General features: G+C 39.6%; 1 protein-coding gene across 3 annotated transcripts in view; it reads left to right on the top strand.

The window, feature by feature from the left end:
- MYO1E (myosin IE) overlaps positions 1 to 19,715 on the top strand; it is a 247,820-nt gene that overhangs the window by 145,612 nt on the left and 82,493 nt on the right. For all 3 annotated transcript variants that reach the window (XM_077128062.1, XM_077128063.1, XM_077128064.1), the window contains 6 exons: positions 2,117 to 2,197; positions 2,471 to 2,557; positions 4,612 to 4,698; positions 5,657 to 5,824; positions 6,795 to 6,880; positions 10,662 to 10,743. In XM_077128062.1, coding sequence (XP_076984177.1) covers positions 2,117 to 2,197; positions 2,471 to 2,557; positions 4,612 to 4,698; positions 5,657 to 5,824; positions 6,795 to 6,880; positions 10,662 to 10,743 — 591 coding nt within the window. The remainder of the gene's footprint in view (positions 1 to 2,116; positions 2,198 to 2,470; positions 2,558 to 4,611; positions 4,699 to 5,656; positions 5,825 to 6,794; positions 6,881 to 10,661; positions 10,744 to 19,715) is intronic.

Below are 19,715 nucleotides of genomic sequence, written 5' to 3'. Positions count from 1 at the left end.
CATTGAGGCTTATAGTGTGCTTCCAAGATGGCACACTCGTCTGACTTCAGCCTCTCCATAGGGCTGCTTTTCTGTCCCCACAACAGGACAGCTTGCTCTCTCCAGAGTGCGTGATCCAAAAAGAAGACAACACAGGATTTTTTATGTCCTAGTTTCAGACTCACAAATTGTCACTTCTGCCACATTCTAGTCATTAGAAGCAAGTTACTAAGTATAATCTATACTTAAGAGGAGGGGAATTAAGCCCCATCTTTTAAAGAGAGGAATATCAAAGATTTTTTTGGATATATTTTTAAACTGTCATAGATGTTTCCAGTTTTGGCATAATCATATATATTTTTTTACATGCATACATATACATATTTATATATATCACATTTATATTCTGAAATTAAATTTGTCTTTCAGCAGTATAGAGCTGCCAGGGAGAGTCTATGTTAATCACTGTAACCTATAAATGTTGGAATAATAATAGCAGACACTTAAATAGCCCTTACTATGTGCCAGGTACTGTTGTAAGCATTTTAGAATAACTAGCACAGTAAATTCTCACAACATTCCTGTGAAATAGGTCTTATCTCAATTTTACAGATAAGTTAACGGAGGCACAGATTGATTCAGGAACTTGCCCAGGGTCGTACTGCTATTAAGTGAGGGATCAAGGAATTTGAAACCTGTTAATTTGGCAATTGTCATAGATATTCTGCTTCTATATCTTTTATATGTATTCAAGCTAGAAAGTTCCCTACGGGAACTCTAGTCTGGGGAAAGCAACATACACATTAGAACCAAAAGGTCTGTGATTGAATTCGGGCATCAACACCTATAAGTATTAAAACATGGTCAAATATGAATAGGGTAGGATAGCATAGAATGGTGTCTAATTCTTGAGAAGGTTAGGGTCATACCACATGTTATTTAAGCTTTTAGCTTGTCAAGACCCCCCACTGTATTGAGAAGGGACTCACAGGCCAGAGTATTGGTGGATTTTTCTGAGGCCATTCTGCAAATGGATGGCACAGAGTTGAGACTAGAACCCACATTTCTTATCTGTGTTCAGAGTACCTTTCCACCTTACTTCCCTTCTGTCATCCCGCAATTTCTTTGTGTGGTAGAAGGGGAAGGATGCCTCCTGTAAGTGTTACTGATTACTGCTGCCATGGACAGGGCACTGACTGTGTGTCAGGCACTGGGCTCAGTGCTTTACATTTTTACCCATTATTGCACAGAAGATGATAATGTCATTTTCTTTGCCTGGAAAATGCCTTCTGGTACTTCCAAGTTCATCCAGGCATTCATCCCATCAGGAATACTTTTCCTGTATTTCTCCCTCTCCTGATGCATTCACCCTCTACCCTACACACACCCTGCATTGAATGGCAACAGCCACTTCTCATAATGGATGCACATTTAGGCATCATGCTGCAGAAGCTTAATCCCAGCCTTGCTTCTTGCTCAGTGCAATCTTAAGCAGCCTCCAAGCTACATTCTAAAACATGGGGGTTATGGTAATACCAGTGTCGTTAGGAGAATTAAGTTAAACAGCACAGGAAAAGCAGTTAGCAAAGCTTGGCACAAGGTAAATGTTAAATACATGGAAACTGTTTTATTTTTGGCATCTTATTAATTACTGCTATCATCTGTATTCTGCTCACCCTCTCTATAAGCTCCTGAGAACAGGGACTGTGTGTTTTCCCTGGAATCCCTGTTAGGTGGTCATTAAATGACTGGCAAGTGGGTGACCAGATATGATATTTGCAGACCTTTTAATATTGATTCCTTACAATAAATAGACTTACACTTCAACCATCCAAGATGGCATTTCCTCTTAGTCCTCCTTCCTGAGAAAAAGAACTAGCTCTGCCAGAAGTTAGCAAGTTTCATCAGTAAACAAACATTTTTTCCCTACCGTAGTGGTTTTGGATTCCACTGGTTTTCCCCAGTATTTGACTTTGCGCTGTGACCTTTTTTAAAGCTGGAAGTCTTTATGTCATCCTCTATTTCTAGCAGACAGTAGTTTTTGCCATGTACAGTCTTGCTTCCCTTTCTCCCCGAAATGCCCATTTTTATATATGAATAAAGAGGAATTAATTACCGTGTTTTTCTTTTCACCTAGTCCATCAATAAGGCAATGGAGAAGGACCATGAGGAATACAACATTGGCGTCCTGGATATCTATGGCTTTGAAATATTCCAGGTAAGGCCTGTTTCAATAACTGGGGATTGGTTGAAGATGATATATTTCATATGCCTTGCAAGAAATAATTCCATGCAATGAAAAAAAAATACAGCTCATTTTTGATTTTATGAGTTCTTCATGTACCTTTACCAAATGAATTTCTCCTAAATATAAACCATGAATTTTTCTGTTAAGGCTTTTCACTTTGGAACATTTCACTAAACCACTCAAGAACTGACTTTAAAATGATTTTGCGGAAACATTTATATTATTACTTTTTTTTTTTTTCAGAAAAATGGCTTTGAACAGTTTTGTATCAATTTCGTTAATGAAAAATTACAGCAGATTTTTATTGAACTGACATTAAAGGCAGAACAGGTAAGTAATTGCCATTCCTTCATCTTGTTCAGTTTCTAATGTGTTTTATTAAAAATCATAGGTTTTTCTTTTTTGATAATAGATTCAGATTTCAGTATTGTATTGTGAAATGTACCAAATAAAATTCCAGCAGAAAAACCATATGCCGTTTATGGCATCTTGGTCTATGAAATATAAACACCATCTGCTACATTTTCTTTCTCCTTTAGGCAAATGATGCTCTGAAGTTGGACTTAGGACTAACTGTTTTTACTATATTCTGACTCATTGACCAAGTGAAAAGTCAAAACCTAGTTCCATCCCAGTTGTCTTGGACACATACTGTGTTCCAAAGGGAAAGCTTGGTTTTCTCACATTTGCTTCACTCCCAGACTTCCCTAAAAAGAAATATATTTTTAACAAGGCCAGTTGTTCTAATTCTGACTTAAGATAACATGTCTTGCTTTTAGTTGCTTCTGAAAGTCCAACTTGGGTTCCCTCTTATTCCAGATACCATCTTAAAAACTGTTTCAATCATGTTTAGTCATGGGGATATTAGTGCCTCTACTTAGAAACATCGATGACTCCTTTTTGTTTTCAAATACATCTCAGCCCCGGAGTTTCAGCCCTCTACCTTAGAGTGGCTAGAGCAGCGCTACCAAGGGAGGGTGTGACAGGAACGGAGACTGGAGGACCAGGCAGGCTCTAGATTACATAGGACACTGGAAGGTGTGGAATAGGCTTTGGATTTTTTTTCTTTTTCTGTATGTTGTATGGTAGGGGTCACATTTCATTCTTTTTCCATGTGAGTATCCCATTATTGCAGCACCATTTGTTGAATTTGTTTGTTTTCTTTTTTGGGAAGTGCATGGCCCAGGAATTGAACCCGGGTCTCCGCATGGCAGGCAAGAACTCTACCCCCGAACCACACTCACACCCGCTAGGCTTTGGATTTTAAGGATGGGAAACCTTTGGAGGATTTTGAGTAGGGGAGTGACAGGATCTGATTTATGCTTCATGGTTTTGAAAGGTCATTCTGCTTTACAGGGGTGGGATGAGGTAAGGGAAGACAAACAGCCGTGGAAGTTTCAAAACCAACTAGGAGACTACTGCCATAGACTGGGCAAGAAATGATGGATGAAGATTTGAAAATGCGGGTGGCAGCAGAGGCAGTAATATGGAGAGAAGTGGTCAGATTTGGTGTATGTTTTGGACCATGAGCCAACAGGACTTGCTCAAAATGATTAGCAATGAACTAAGAAGGAAAGGGAGGACTGGAGGATGATTCTTAGCCTCGTAACCTGAACAAAAGGGTCAGTGGTGAAACCATAAACTGAAAAGCAAGATTAGAAGGAGTTGGATAGAGGGTGGGAGATGTGGTTTTGATTCACAGCGTTGCCTGTTGATTCACAGAGGTCTGTTGTACATCAAGTGGAGATTCCGATTAGGCAATTGGATATCATTGAGCCGGGAGTTAAATGTTGAGATCCAGACAGAAGTATACTTTGGGAGTTATTCGCCTACGGGTGTTTATTTAAAGCCATAGGATTGAAATCACCTAGAAAATGAGGATTAAGAAAGCAGAAGGGCTAGAAGATTGAGCCTTAAGACTTTCTTTCTTTAAAGGTCTGGAAAGGAGAGAGAGACAAGAGGGAAGCCAAGAAAGCAAGACCAGTGAGAAAGAGGAAAACTAGGACAGTCGAGGATTCATCAAGTGAAAAGCTGACCTGAATGAGGAACCTGCCCTTTAAATTTCCTAGATGCTAACCATACTCCTGTGCTAAATGAAATTCAAAGAGATTTTCAGTAACTAAACCTATGGTTTAGTTTTGTGTGTGTGTGTATGTCAAAAACAGTTGTGTTGTAGCAATTTCATGTAGCTCAAACTAAACTTAAATGTTACCAAACAATAAATTATTTCCTTTCTTATCACCTCTAGGAAAAAGAAAAATTCCAAATCTTCATTCAAGTTTTTCTTTTTCATGGTGATTTATAATCCTTCTGTATCTCTCTGTTCTGAGCTCTAGCAGATCCTCACTGGGGAATAATGAGAATTCCTGCATTCTGTTTTACAGGAAGAGTATGTTCAAGAGGGAATAAGGTGGACGCCCATTGAGTACTTTAATAACAAAGTCGTGTGTGACCTCATAGAAAACAAAGTTGTAAGTGCTGCTCTGGTGTGTTTCTATAGCGACACAGGTTCGCGTGAAGTGAGCTTTTGTGCTCTGTTTCATTGTTTTAGCATAAGTGACAGGGGAACAAATGAGATTCATAGAGAATTTTAGCAACTCCAGTAAGTTTATGTATATGTGCGAAAATAAAGTGATAGGGTTTTACTATTGCAGTAAATATAAACGTATATATGAGTAAAATGTCCGTATCCAAATAGATGTAGTTACTAAATTCTAAGAGAAGACAACTGTCCCATGTTTGGCATCACATATGAAGACCCATAAAACTGCCCCTGCCTTTTAGCCCTATCATATAATTTTTAGGACTTTGTGCTAAAAAATTATTCAAAAGAAAATAAAAGGCAATATAATCAGAGACGTCCATTGTTTTTTTATGACTTTTTTTATAACAGCCAGATACTGGGAACAGTGACATCCATAGACAATGCGTTTGTTAACCAAATTATGGCATATCAGAGTAGGGAAATATAGCCATTAAATTTATAAGTATGAAGACTCTTTAAAACATGTGGAATGCTTATAAAATAGTACTATGGGAAACAAAAGAAGGAATGCAGGATAGAATTTTTACACTCTGTAACTTCATATAAACATGCCTATTATGGGTAATAGGCTGAAAATGTTTTTATTTTTCTTTTGGATTTTTAAAGCCAACTTTTACAAAATAGGCGCAAGCAGATAATGATCAGTGCATGACTTTGAATGAAACAGCTCTGTGGCAAATGGGCTTCCTCCACTAGTGAATCTTCGATGGTGACTCCCCAGGTGGAGCTATTATTATTTACCTCCCTGCTCAAGGGGGAAGGCTGAGGTTCGCGGTGCTGCCTCAGGTTTAGGGAGCTGTTTCTTTACTTCAGAAAGGACCCAGTAAGTTTTGTCTGTTTTGGAACCATCCGTGATTTGGGGCCTTGCCTTCTCGTCCCCTCAGAACCCTCCTGGGATCATGAGCATCCTGGACGACGTGTGTGCCACCATGCACGCGGTGGGCGAGGGGGCCGACCAGACGCTGCTCCAGAAGCTGCAGATGCAGATTGGGATGCACGAGCACTTCAACAGCTGGAACCAGGGCTTCATCATCCACCATTATGCCGGGAAGGTACGGCCGGGCGCAAGGGCTCCAGAGTTACCCTTTTCAGTGTCTCCCTGTTTTAAACCTTTGGGTCTGGGATCTGTTTTCTCTTCAAATGATGTTGATGTCTAAATACGTTCATTCACGTGTCCATATTCTAGTCATTCAACAAATAGAACATATGAAGCATGGGGGAGGCTGAGCAAAATATTTTTTATACTACTGCATGTTCTTTTTTAAGCCTGAATCACCCTAATATATATAATAACTGCTGGAGGAATGCACAAAGTACTCTTGGACATTTTTGTCTTACCTCCTGCTACGATCAAAAACCTCTGTGAACAACGTCCGAGAGCTTTCTTTTCATCCAATGCATGAGTGTTGGGTCCCTATTGGGTGCCAGGCACTGTGTAGGTTCTGTTGATACAAAAATAAGTTGAGATCGTGTCTCCTGAGGATCACCCGGTTCTGTGGTAATCCGCTGGTTTTACTTTTTGCCCCAACCAGTCTCTGGGTAACGGGATCCCTGAACTTATGGCCAGAGGGTGTAACACTGATGCCTTCTTGGAAAAATTGCAGAGCCTTGGATGATATGGTACATTGCGATGGATCAGTGAGCACTGAGGTGTTTTTTGTTTTTTGTTTTTATTTTAATTGGTTCTGCCTTAACTAAAATTTGGGGGAAAGACTGAGTTTATGATTTAGAGATCCCCTGTGGATCCATGGAAGGGTGAGTGTGGTCTTCAGAGATGCAGTCTTGGTCATAGAGCATCTGGGCACCCAGATACCGTCCACCAGCACCTACAGGCCATCATCAGCTACATGAGCTGACCAGCTAAATAAGTACATGCATAGCCTTAGCGTGAGCTCGTTATGAAGTCCCAGGTGCTGCATTTGGAAATAAACACATTCTGGTGAGGATGGCTTGGTCAACTTGGGTTTGTGTTCAGTGAAATCCTTAAAGGATAAAATTAGGTTTCTTTCCATTCTTGGCCAGGTATCCTATGACATGGATGGCTTTTGTGAAAGGAACCGTGATGTGCTTTTTATGGATCTGATCGAGCTTATGCAGAGCAGTGAGCTGTAAGTGTGTTTAGCCTCATCTGATATGGGATAGTGGTTTGATCACAAATTCTCAATATTAAAACAAACTTACAACATGTAAGTGGTTGGCATTTTGTTCCTTTGAGCTGCTGGGGCTGGGTTATAATCTGAAAGGAAAAAAAATGTTGGTTTCTTACAATAGCTTTTCTTTTTCCAATCTCAGGCCCTCTCTTGTACCACTAACCCTTCCCTACCATCTATCTCTGTACCCTTCAAGGCCCCTCATTTCACTATTTGAAATACTACTACCAGGGAGAGTTGACATCCTGCAGTTAGGTTGGGATCCCCATTTTTGACCGTCTAAGAGTAGAACAGCCTGGTTCTATGACAATTGGCCCTTGGAACATCATCCTAAGTATAGTCATTCAGTTTTTTTGAAAAGGCCAGTGACTGAAGTCAAGAGCATGGGTTATCAGGTTGGGGCCTATTGTAAAGGATCCTAGATTGTAAGCTCTTACAGCAGTCACATCTATTCAGGACTTGTAACTGTTACTTCCAAATTCTGAGATATTGAGCTGTATGTATGTAATCTGGTCATTCCCAGAAACTTTGGGTATTTATGTGATACCTGAGACGCAGAGTTAGGGCTCTGAAGGTATGAGAGTCAGCACCACTCCACAAAGGAACTATTTACAAAGTTGAAAAGGGGATCTGACTTCGCATAGAGATATGAATCAAGCTGATCTGGATAGGACTGGGGTAGATCAGAATAGGGTAAAGGATGATATCGTCCATATTTTAAAACTTCAACTTCTGTGTGAGAACAAAGGGAGAGATGTTTATTTGCTGCAAAATTTATATTTTGGGTAGTATATTACCTAATTTAACTTGTATGATCAATTCAGTTGAACACCATAAGTATATGGAATCTTGAATTGAGCATGAGATCCTGTAAGTCTGTATAGGTTAGTGTGATGCCCTGATATATCCCAGAGTAATTTGGGCAGTGAATAAAGAAGTATTTGCAAAGTCCCCTTGTGGGCCTGGGGAGAAAGGAGATACTCAGCTGCCCCATTTGGAGAATTTCTGATATTCTTGCAAGCAGTGGGAATAACAAAATCAATAGGCTGAGCCTTCTTTTTAGGGGTTCACCCCTATGAAACTTATTTCTGCAATGGAAAGGCTAAGCCTACTTAAAATTATGACTGTCACCACCCCCCACCTCCCACCAGAGAACCTCTTTTGTTGCTCAGATGTGGCCTCTCTTTCTAAGTCAACTTGGCAGGTGAACTCACTGCCCTCCCCTCTAAGTAGAACATGACTCCTAGGGATGTAAACCTCCCTAGCAATGTGGGACCGAACTCCTGGGATGAGCTGGGACCCGACATCAAGAAATTGAGAAAGCCTTCTTAATTAAAAGGGGGAAGAGAGAAATGAGACAAAATAAAGTTTCAGTGGCTGAGAGATTTCAAACAGAGTCGAGAGGTTATCCTGGAGGTTATTGTTATGCATTATGTAGATATCCCTTTTTAGTTTATGGTGTACTGAGGTGGGTAGAGGAAATTACCTGGAACTGTAGAGCTGTGTTCCAGTAGCCTTGTTTCTTGAAGATTGCATAACGATATAGCTTTTACAGTGTGACAATGTGATTGTGAAAACCTTGTGTCTGATGCTCCTTTTATCCAGGTTATGGACAGATGAGTAAAAAAAATATATGGATAAAAAAATAAATAAATGATAGAGGGGATAAGGGGTAAAATTGGGTGGCTTAAAATACTAGTGGTCAGTGAGAGGGAGAGGTAAGGGGTATTGTTATATGAGTTTTTTCTTTTTATTTATTTTCCTGGAGCAATGCAGATGTTCTAAAAATGATCATGGTGATGAATATACAACAATGTGATGATATTGTGAGCCATTGTATACTTCGGATGGACTTTATGTGTGTGAAAATTTATCTATAAAAATAAAATTTTTGTTTAAAAAGCCCAGTGGTTTAGCAAGACCCAAATTAACCTGAGATCCTGGGCACTTGAGAAATAGCTCGACAACTTTGGGAGGAGCAACTAGAGAAGGATTGACTCAGGTAACCATTTTAACTGCCAAGGTCCTGTCTAAGCTATACAAGTGGAAGCGGTGGCAGTATCCCTCTTACAAGCTGCTTGATCTCAGGACCAGCTCCACTGCGTCCCCTTGCAAAGGGCCCCGAGATCCTAGAGAATGAATGAAGACACGTAATTTACATGATATGGCCCATACATGCCAGGCATGTACCATATTGCCCACACTTCCAGATTTTATCATTTTTAGAGCTGCCTCCATGTAAGAGTTGCTCCTTAGTCTCTATTAAACTGTTGTACAAGTGGAGGTCCACTTCTATTAATGTCAGCAAGCCTGATAATTTTATAAGAGAGGTCTAAGCACAGTGAAAGCAAAACTGAGTTTCCTTTTCAGAACCTGGTCAGCAATTATTCTGCTTTGTTTAGTTCTCTTCCCTCTCCCTCACCTCCTTATGCCTGTGCTTCCTTGCATGCACACATCCACTTTTGAGATTCTTAATTTCTTTTCATGCCAAACACAGAAAAATCTATTTGTTCTTCCCTAAAAAGATCAGGTAAGACACACATCCTAACTTATGGTTTTCATGGTAGTCAAATAGTCCTGCTCCCAGAGTTGATTTTATTTTTTAGTAATAGTTTCTGGGCAAATTAGAGAGCTATTGATTATTCAACATAAATTCTTGTCCTGCAGACTTAACCTATTGTTTTAAAATTTATATGATTGTAAAATTCTATAATTGTGTCTGGTCAAATTGAAGATAGATTCCTGGGGAGTCTTCCTGGCAAATTCGAGACACCCAAAAAGCCATTTAAGAGGAGGTGGGTTTGATGATCAGATTGCGAATTTACATAGATCACTTCCTTCAGTCATTCACCAAACATTTATTGTGCACTTACTGTTTTCCATACTCTGCTGCAAACACCAGAAGTAAAAGGTGGCTGAAGCATTGTCTCTGTCCTATGTGGCTAGCAAAGCGGACATGTAACAAATGATTAGAACTGATGAACATACACAAGCAAGCTAAGCAGTATTGACTTATTACTTCTGTACCTTAAATTGCCCGCTCTCAAAAGCACCATTTGAGTTGGGGATGGTGGTGGTAGAGGCTGACCTCCTCAGCAACAATATTTCCTAATCAGTAATGGCACAAGCTCAAAACCATGCAGGCCGGGGGCTCAAGTCCAGACCCCACCCCTTGCCAGCAAGTCAATTACCGTCTCCAAAGCACCATTTGTCAAGTCAGAACACGGTTATGTATTCTGTTAAAAGGTTTACCTGGGGAGAGGAGGGTGCACTGGGGAGAGTGTGCTACTGGTAGCTAGTAAGTAGAGGCCAGGGATACTGCACGTAATATCAATCCTGCCAAGGTTTATCAGAGCAAAGCAGGATCTGCATTGAATCTGGACGTTGCCTACTATTCCTTGAGCTCTGGTCTGTCTTGCTTGTCTTGACGATGTGTTCCAATGTGAGGATATACCCCAGTTACAGTGGGTGGAGAAATTTAAAAGGCAGAAGTTGTAAAATTATTTTTTCAGCCTTCTATCCAAGATATTTATATCTGAGAATTCTTTCCTGTTGTTTCTTTTTTCTGTTGCTCGTTTCTCTGGGTCAAACCTGGGTGGCTTGTGCTGTGAACTAGATGGCCGTGCTGTAGACAAGGCTGGGGGCTCCTGGGCAGCCCTCCACTCCATTCTCTCTGGAAGCAGGCTTTCAGCCTCCAAAGTACTCACGGATTGCTAATCCATTCTTTCTCCTTTTCTAGACCTTTTATAAAATCTTTATTTCCGGAAAATCTGCAAGCTGACAAGAAAGGGCGTCCAACTACTGCCGGAAGCAAAATAAAGGTTTGTTCTATTTTGGGAATGTTCTGTAGCTTCCTATAAGAGGTCTATAGCTTCCTATAAGAGGTAGGCTTTTTTAGGGGTCAGGAACTGCCATCACTGGGCAGGATGAGGCCAGTGAGGTCTAGGGGATGGTTACAGAAGACGTCCAGAAGTAATGCTGTTGCTGCTTGAGAAAAAGATGCAAGCTGAATTTGACTTGCATCGAAACCCCAGATGGATATTAAGTACCTTCACAGCTTAACAGTCAGCAGATGATAATCAGCCACTCAGAGGAAATGGATTTAGACTGAATCTGGAAGAATTCATGTTAAACTATCAGAGAAGTTTTATGGCTCAGAGCCACATTTTGAATTTTGACAGCAGTTTTCCAGCAAGGCCCCAAGATTTACCAACATGAAACTTTACGTGTCTGAAATTCTGCAGGCTCTCACAGGGGTAATTTATGCATCGCTCCTCCTGGATGTTGCAGGCCTCTCCTTGCTGTGAATTATGGGCACATCTGGCCAGGGGGTGTCTCCAAGTCAGAGGCAATTCATTTAGAGTCTTACAGTGATTTTGGTAGCTACCTGTAGGCGGCTCACTGTGTTATCCAAACCATTATGTGGCAAAATTCATGATCCTAATTATCCTCTGAATTGAGAAATGTCAAATACACTTTATAATTTATACTTTCAGAAATAGTTACTAAATCATTTTTTTTTAATCACAGCAATGAAATACTTCCCTGATTTTATATCCATAGGCATTGATGAGTAATTAGCAGTAAGGGCTCTGGGGTTCTGTCACCTGGTTCTAATCCCAGCTCTGTGGTTGCCAGCAGGCTACCTAAGTTAGTTCTCGGTGCCTCTTCTGCTTTATCTGCAAAGTGGAGATGTTAGTACCCATCTCAAGGGGTTGCTGTAATGATTATATGTAATAATTCACCTAAAGTAATTAGCACAGGGCATGAAGCATGATAAACACAAAATACATATTAGCTCCTGTTCTACCTGGTCAACCACCTCCTTTGCCAAGTTTGTTGGTCCCTCCTTAATTCTTTTTGGACACTTGTTTTTGCACATACTGATTCCCTACCTAGAAGTCCTTTCCTCCTCGCCCTGAGTGTCCAAATCCTACATGTCTTTTTCCATAGATAGCCCCACCTACATGGACACCCGTGGTCATTATTGTCTGTCCTTTTGGCTTACTTGGCCTTCTCTGAGTGTTTCATGTATGGAAGCCTGCCTCCCCGGCCGGTGGTAAGCATCCTGAAGGCGGGGACACTGGCTGAAATAAAGGAAACAATCAGTGAAAGTTCATGTAATGAGAAGATTTCAGTCAAGAGGAGCCTACAGCTTTTGTAGAGGAAGTGAGATGCAAGCTGCATTTTGTGCTGCTGGGTAGGGCCCTCTTGTGTATGTACAAAGAGCTAGAGAAACTTAATAGCCCTGGCTTGGTAACTGGGTTAGGTTCACTGGAATAGAGAATTGAGTGCTGAGAGCAGAGGAAATTCTCATGAGGCCCCAGATATTGTCTGTGTGAAGTTTCTGACTCATGCCTTCACTTCAAGGTTCTGGATAAGGATTAGCTCTGGGCTGGAAAATGTAGTCACAAGACTGTCACATTCAGATCCAAAGAGCCCAGACCATCAAGGTTGCAATGACTCACTTTCATGTGGTCTGGATTTTCGGTCAAGCTTATTCCCTATAAAAAGGAGGGCAGAGGTTGGGACATTTTTTCCTCCTTGGAAGACTTGATTCCTTTCTTTGCTTCATATTCTAGTCTAGTCAAATACCCAAAAGTGCCAATTTTCTAGGCTGACCCTGAAATGCTCAGGATGGCAAATTTCAGACTATTGACGGTGAGGTCAGCCTCAAGTCAGCCAGCTTGTCTAGGGGGCTTGTGCGCTGCAAGTTCTCACCCCCAGGCACTTCCTCTGGTAGGTTGTGTGACAACCCGACCTTCTGCCTCTAGGAGTGAAATTCTCCCTCTTACAACAGTCACATAACAAAGGGGCTTTATGAAGGATTTTCTCCACCTTTTAGGACCAGTCTTCATCCTCAAAGTATTCCAGTTCTCCTCCCAAGTTCAATAGCTTTAATCACTGGCAGCATCTACCAAAGACCAGACAGAGTATTTAGCTGCATTGAATAGTGATTGATGGGGTAGTGGAGAAAGGAGTTCTTAACCGTAGAGATACAGACAAATCAAAACCATTCCTGGAGTACTGATGTACCCAATTTGCAAGAGAGGAAAAGATGCCATGCCCACTCAGTCAGTTAGCATGTATAATCCCCTCAGTAGGAGAGAGGGGGTGAAAGGTCTATGCTGTGAGTTGTTCACAGTTTATTTCAAAGATATTTCAAAGCCAAATGTGCCTCTTTGTTCACCCAGATCCAAAACAACTCATTTCTAGGTTAGCTGGAAGTCTGAATTCTTGAAATAAAGTTGCCTTCACATGACTGATAAGTGGTTTTGTTTTACCTCTGCTCCATTTTGGCATCCATCCATCCATCAATTCATTCATTCAACAGAACCTTCTTGAGTGCCTTACTATTCACCAGGAATTGTACTAATTATTGCTTATATAGAGGTGAACAAAACGCCAGCCTATGCCATGTGGAGCCTACTGCAGTCCAGTGGTGTGTTCCAGCCAGTCCTGGCAGTTTATCAAGTGTTGACTTTTCAGTGAGGATTCTTTAAAGAGTAAGACTGAAAATAAACCAAGGTGTTTTTTGTTTGTTTGTTTGTTTTTTTACATCACTAAGATAAAAAGAAAATGCACAATTACAACAGATAAACATTTATCTTACTTAAAAGGTATCTGAAAATATTTGTTTTCTTTGATATGTGGGCTTTTTTTCTTTCATTGAGAGATACATCTCTTAGTGAATATATGCAGTGCTTTCTTTTCCCTTATCAGATACCATTTCTTCAAGAATTGTCAAATTAATTTTTTTAAATTTAATTCAACATTTAGTAGAAGCACCCTTTAAAAGAAACTGAGGCACAGATAACCATTACATTAGTCTTATAAACAGGTCCTATACTTATCAACTTACAGCAAACAAGTGTGTTTCAGTATAATGTAAACATATGGGATGCAAAGTATATAAAAATCAGCAGTTTGGTTTTTGTTTTTGTTACTGTTAGTGTTTTTCTTTTTAATGAATTATTCTTCAAGGTCTTAGGAGATACTTATGCCTTGGTTTGATAATAAAAACTAAATTTAAAAAAGAGAGAGATACTTATTCTTACTTATCCAGATTCTTGAAGCTAGAAGGTTCAGTATCCACAATGACACTTACTCCCTAGAGCCCTCAAGAACATTTAAAGGTTAGCTTAATATTATTATGTTCAGAAGAAGTTATGGAAGCATCCTGCTGTTAGTAATAGAACAGAGGATGACAAAAGGGTAAGAGCAAAAGTTGTAGGTGGAAGCGAAGAAGATGGAGGAAGAAAGCAAATTATTTACCAGTAAATGAAGAAGGGAGAGGCGAACTTGGCATGGAAGTGCAAAAGAGATTCAGAATAATCCTTCGTATTTTGTAGTACTTGCAGTAATTGTAGTAAAATGCAGAGCGGTACAAGGTAGAGGCCTTAAGCTGTTACTATAAAGGGGAACTTGTTAGGGGTTCTAGTGTTGAAGAGGGTAAGAATAAGAAAAGGTCCAAACAGAAATATCACAGCATTGGCTTGCCTTCAATTTATGGGGTTGAGATTTTAAAACTATGACTGCTCAAACTCCTGGATAGTCCTGTCTCAAATGCAACTTTTCCACAACATCATCCTTTGCATTCACCAAAAGAAGCCCAGCTGCATAGAGTGGGAGCCCAGCGCAGGCCACCACCTGTTCAAAGGAGCAGTACCTCGAGTGCTTCCTGAAGGCTACGACTCAAATGGAAGCACACTCATTTTCTTCTTCACTTACTTCCCCGGCAGCACTCTTCGTATTTTAAACTCCGTGTACTTTTATAAGCCTAGATAAAATCTTTTCGATTTGCAAACCTTCTCATTGATAATCATAGTTGCTCCTTGAACATTTTAACTATTTATGCTGGAAAACGTCAAACATATACAAAAATAGAGAGGATGATATAGCGAGCCCCGTGTGCTCATCACTAACTTCAGCTCGTGGCTCCTCTCATTTCACTGATACATCCATCCTCCCTCCTATCCTCAACCCCCAACCTGACCTGTTTTGAAGCAAATCTGAGACATTCCCAAACCAATTTGTAGCTTTAATAAAGTAGAGGTCTATTTTTATAATGCTTCCAAATCTTTCCAGAGATGCCACAGAGGGAGTCACTGCTGTATGTTTATAATCCAGCTAAGGAGGAATTAGCTCCTTATGCACTAGTGCCACAGAGGGAGTCACTGCTGTATGTTTATAATCCAGCTAAGGAAGAATTAGCTCCTTATACACTAGTGCCATTGGTCAGGAACAGCAAATTGTGTAATGATGAGAAATATGGCGATTGTTCAAAGCATCCAACATTTTGACACCTCACAGCTTTTGGTCTTGCTGTTCTCTTTTAGTCCTTGTAACAATCCCATGAGGTAGAATGATTATACCCATTTTGCAGATGGGGAACTGACACACTTCTAATAAGCAACAAAGCCAAGATTTGAACCTAGCAGTCCTATTCCAGAGCCCTTATTCTAATAAACATGCACTTATTAATTTAATTTACCTGAAATCCTATTAAAAGTCAAATAGTAAGGAGATTTTGGGGGCAAATCTGCCTGGCATTATTATTGGCATTATTATTATTATTATTATTTATTGTCTAATATAATATATATACAAAGCAAAGAAAGAAAAAGCAATAGTTCTCAAAGCAGTCTTCAACAAGTAGTTACAGGACAGACCCCAGAGTTTGTCATGGGCTACTATACCATCATCTCAGATTTTTCCTTCTAGCTGCTCCAAAATATAGGAGGCTAAAAGGAATAAATACTTTTTTTATCATCGCAATCAACTTTTTTTCCTTTTTTGTGTAAAATAACATATACAGAAAAGCACTAAATTTCAAAGCACAGTACAACAATTAGTTGGAGAACAGATTTCAGTGTTTGGTATGGGTTACAATTCCACAATTTTTGGTTTTTCCTTCCAGCTGCTCTAAGATACTGGAGACTAAAAGAAATATCTATTTAATGATTCAGCAATCATATTAGTTTTTTAAACCCCACCTTCACTGTGTAACTCCACCATCACCTTTGATCTTGCTTGGCCTTATTTTGACACATTTCTTATTCTGATGAGGAAGTATTTGACAACTTTAGAATGCAATTTAAAAAACAAACACACGTTCACTATATATAACAGTAATATTTTAATATTCTCTCATCAACAGTAACAAACATACCACACCAATACTATGGGTCAGTAATAGGGGAGAGATAAGAGGTATGGCAGGATTTGAGTTTTCTTTTTTGTTTTTACTTCTTTTCTGGATAATGAAAATGTTCTGTAACATATGCACAGCTTCGTGATGATACTGTGAGCTAGTGATTGTATGCTTTGTACGGTTTGTATGGCGTGTGAATATAGCTCAATAAAACTGTATTTAAAAAAAAAAAGTTGAGGAAAAGGGATTTTCCAGTAGATGGAATGAGTCATGGGAGAGAAAGGAAGAATCAAGGATAACTCCTAGGGTGTTTGTTCCGAACAGTGAGTTGAATATGGTATCATTTACTGAGATGAACGAAATGAGAAGCCTCAACTTGGTAGTTTAAATAGTTCAGATTTCACCTATTTTAGTGTGTTGCATTGATATTTTTAAAAAAAGACAAAACTGGAAGATGGCAAAATCTCTTTCAAAAAAAACAAAAAACATGTGCTCAAATATTCGAAGTGGTGAAAATAAAACTTCAATCAAAACCTGATATTAAATGGAACAAAAGAGTAGACTGAGAATGATAAGAGGGTGGGATTAACGCTTTGTTTTTGGCATGCAGATGTGATAGAACAGGTTTTAGATGCTGCAGATGCTGAGGGAGGAGGCGGGCCTGTGGGCATGTTAGCTTCAGCCTTTGGGACTGTGGTTCTATTTACAAAATGGCAATTCTGTTATACTGTTTAGATTTGCAAGTTTTACATTTTACTCATTAGAAAATAAGGCAAATTCTCAAAGCAACAAATACTATGGATTTTATTTTATATGTTTTCCCCTTTAAGACTCTTCGAAGAGGTGCATAGCCATGACCCAATCTCTTGCACCCTCTACATCCGCAATATTTTTCAGGTATCATGAAGTTTCTTAATGCTATCCCTGGGTCTTAAGAAGATTCCTGAGGTGTTAGCATTGTTTGGGATCCTGAGATCCTTGAAAGAAAAATTAATTTTATGTTCAAGGAAGCTTTGGTATTTGGTATTTTATTGTATTCTAATTCTTTTTAAAACTGATCTGTAGGATGTAATCAATAGACTATTCTGGTAACACTCCCATTATCTTGATTATAAATAAGAGTATGATATATATAATAACAGTAAAGGGTTCACTAAGTTCTTTATTGTTGTGGCTGGAAGGGACCAATATGGAAATTAGAACCAAATATTGACACTACAGGGAAACGGAATTTAGCTCAGGGCTGGCAAAGATGAACTGGGATGCAGTGTTTTCTTTTCCTTTTTTTTTTTTCAAATATTTTTATTGAGATACCTTCACACACCACTCAATCCATCCAAAGTATATCATCAGTGGCCCACAGTATCATCTCATAGCTGCGCATTCATCATCATGACCATTTTTAGAACATTTGTATCACTCCAGAAAAAGAAACAAAAAGACAAAAGAAAAAAACCATACATCTCATACCCTACCCCTCCCACTCATTACCACTATTGTAATCGACCCAATTTTTTAGCCTCTTTTCACCCCCCCATTTATTTATTTATTTATTTGTCCTTATTTTTCTTATTTGGGATGCAGTATTTTCTGAGTGAAGCTGGATTTGAGAGGTATGGGATATGACAGAATATTCAAGCATCAGGTAGGTGATTGGACTGGGTGACTTTTAACATCTATTTCAGCCTTGAAATTAAGATAGAAGAGGTCTTCTAGTCCAACCCACTTATTTTATAAGAGAGGAAACTGAAGCATAGACAAATTTAGTGATTTGTCATGTAGCTTACAAGCAGTAGAAGCAGTTCGCCAACCAAGGTCTGCCTTAATCTGTGTTGAGGTTAGAATAAGGGGCTTTTACCGTAGGTCTTCCCTCACTGTGTAGTCCAGCTTTATACTTTGATCACTGCGTCTGTTGGACAAGTGTCATTTGTAGCTTTCTGTACTAACTCATGGACTCTGCTTGGCTATATAGAATGACTTCAGCAGAAATGTAAAGTTGACTACTGCCTATGAACGTTCAGGATAATTTTGATGATTAAAATGTATTTCCTATATTTGTGTGACACCTGAGACTTAGAATTAGAGCTCTGAAGCTATGAAAGTCAGCAGTACCCCATAGAGGAATTGGTTAAAAAGTTGATAAAAGGGATCTGACTTCAAGTAGAGATATGAATGAAGCTGATCTGAGTAAGACTGAGGTAAATCGTAATACAGGGGCATCCATATTTTAAAACTTCAGCTTCTGTGTGGGACCAAAGGGAAAGATGTTTATTTGGTGCTAAATTTGTATTTTGGGTAGTGCATTTCCTAACTTTACCTCTGTGGTCTCTTTAGTTGAACACCATAAGTACATGGAATCTTGAGACTTTAGTCTCAAGTCTAAAAGCATAAGACCTTATTAGTTTGTCCAGGTTAGTATGATGCCCCGATATATCCCAGAGTAATATGGGCAATGAATAAAGAAGTATTCGTAAGGTCCCCATGGGGCACTGGGAGGAAAGGAGGAAATATTCAACTTCCCTATTTGGAGAATTTTTGATATTCTCACAAGCAGTCGAGACAACCAAATCAATAGGCTGAGCCCTCAAACTTGGGGCTCATCCCTATGAAACTTATTTCTGCAAAGGATAGGCTAAGCCTACTTAAATTTAGGCCTAAGTGTCACCCCTCAAGAACTTCTCTTACTGCTTAGATATGGCCTCTCTCTAAGCCAACATGGCAAGTTGAACTCACTGCCCACCCCCCACGTGGGACATGACTCCCAGGACTGTAAATCTCCTTGGCAACAGAACGATGAGCTGGGACCTGGCATCAAGGAATTGAGAAAGCCTTCTTAACTAAAAGGGGGGAGAGAGAAATGAGACAATAAAGTTTCAGTGACTGAGAGATTTCAAACAGAGTCGAGAGGTTATCCTGGAGGTTGTTCTTATGCATTATACAGATATGCATTTTTAGTTTATAGTGTATTGGAGAGGCTGGAGGGAGGTACCTGAAACTGTTGAACTTCCAGTAGCCTTGACCTCCCTGAAACTGTTGAACTTCCAGTAGCCTTGTTTCTTGAAGATGATTGTATAACGACACAGCTTTTACAATGTGATAGTGTGATTGTGAAAACCTTGTGTCAGACATGCCTTTTATCTAGGGTATGGACAGATGAGTAAAAAGTATGGATAGAAAAATAAATAAATAATAGCGTGGGCAAAGGGTAAAATAAGTTGGGTAGCTGGAAATTCTAGTGGTCAGTGAGAGGGAGGGGTAAGGGGTATGGTATGTGTTCTAGTTTGCTAGCTGCCGGAATGTGATAATATCAGAAACAGAATGGCTTTTTAAAAGGGGAATTTAATAAACTGTAAGTTTACAGTTCTAAAGCCAAGAAAATGTCCCAATTAAAGCAGGTCTTTAAAAATGTTCAAATTAAGGCACCAAGAGGTTATCTTCACTCAAGAAAAGCTGATGAAGTTCAGATTCTCTCTCTCTCAACTGCAAAGGCACATGGCGAATATGGTGATGTCCACTAGCTTTCTCTCCAGAATTCTTTTTTCATGAAGTCCCCTGGGACATTTTCCTTCTTCATCTCCAAAAGTCTCTGACTGCGTGGGTTCTCATGGTTCTCATGGCTCTCTCATCATTCTGAAGCTT

Source organism: Tamandua tetradactyla, chromosome 14 (assembly GCF_023851605.1).
Source record: "Tamandua tetradactyla isolate mTamTet1 chromosome 14, mTamTet1.pri, whole genome shotgun sequence".
NCBI lineage: Eukaryota > Metazoa > Chordata > Mammalia > Pilosa > Myrmecophagidae > Tamandua > Tamandua tetradactyla.
This window is presented reverse-complemented; position numbering and strand designations above follow the sequence as displayed.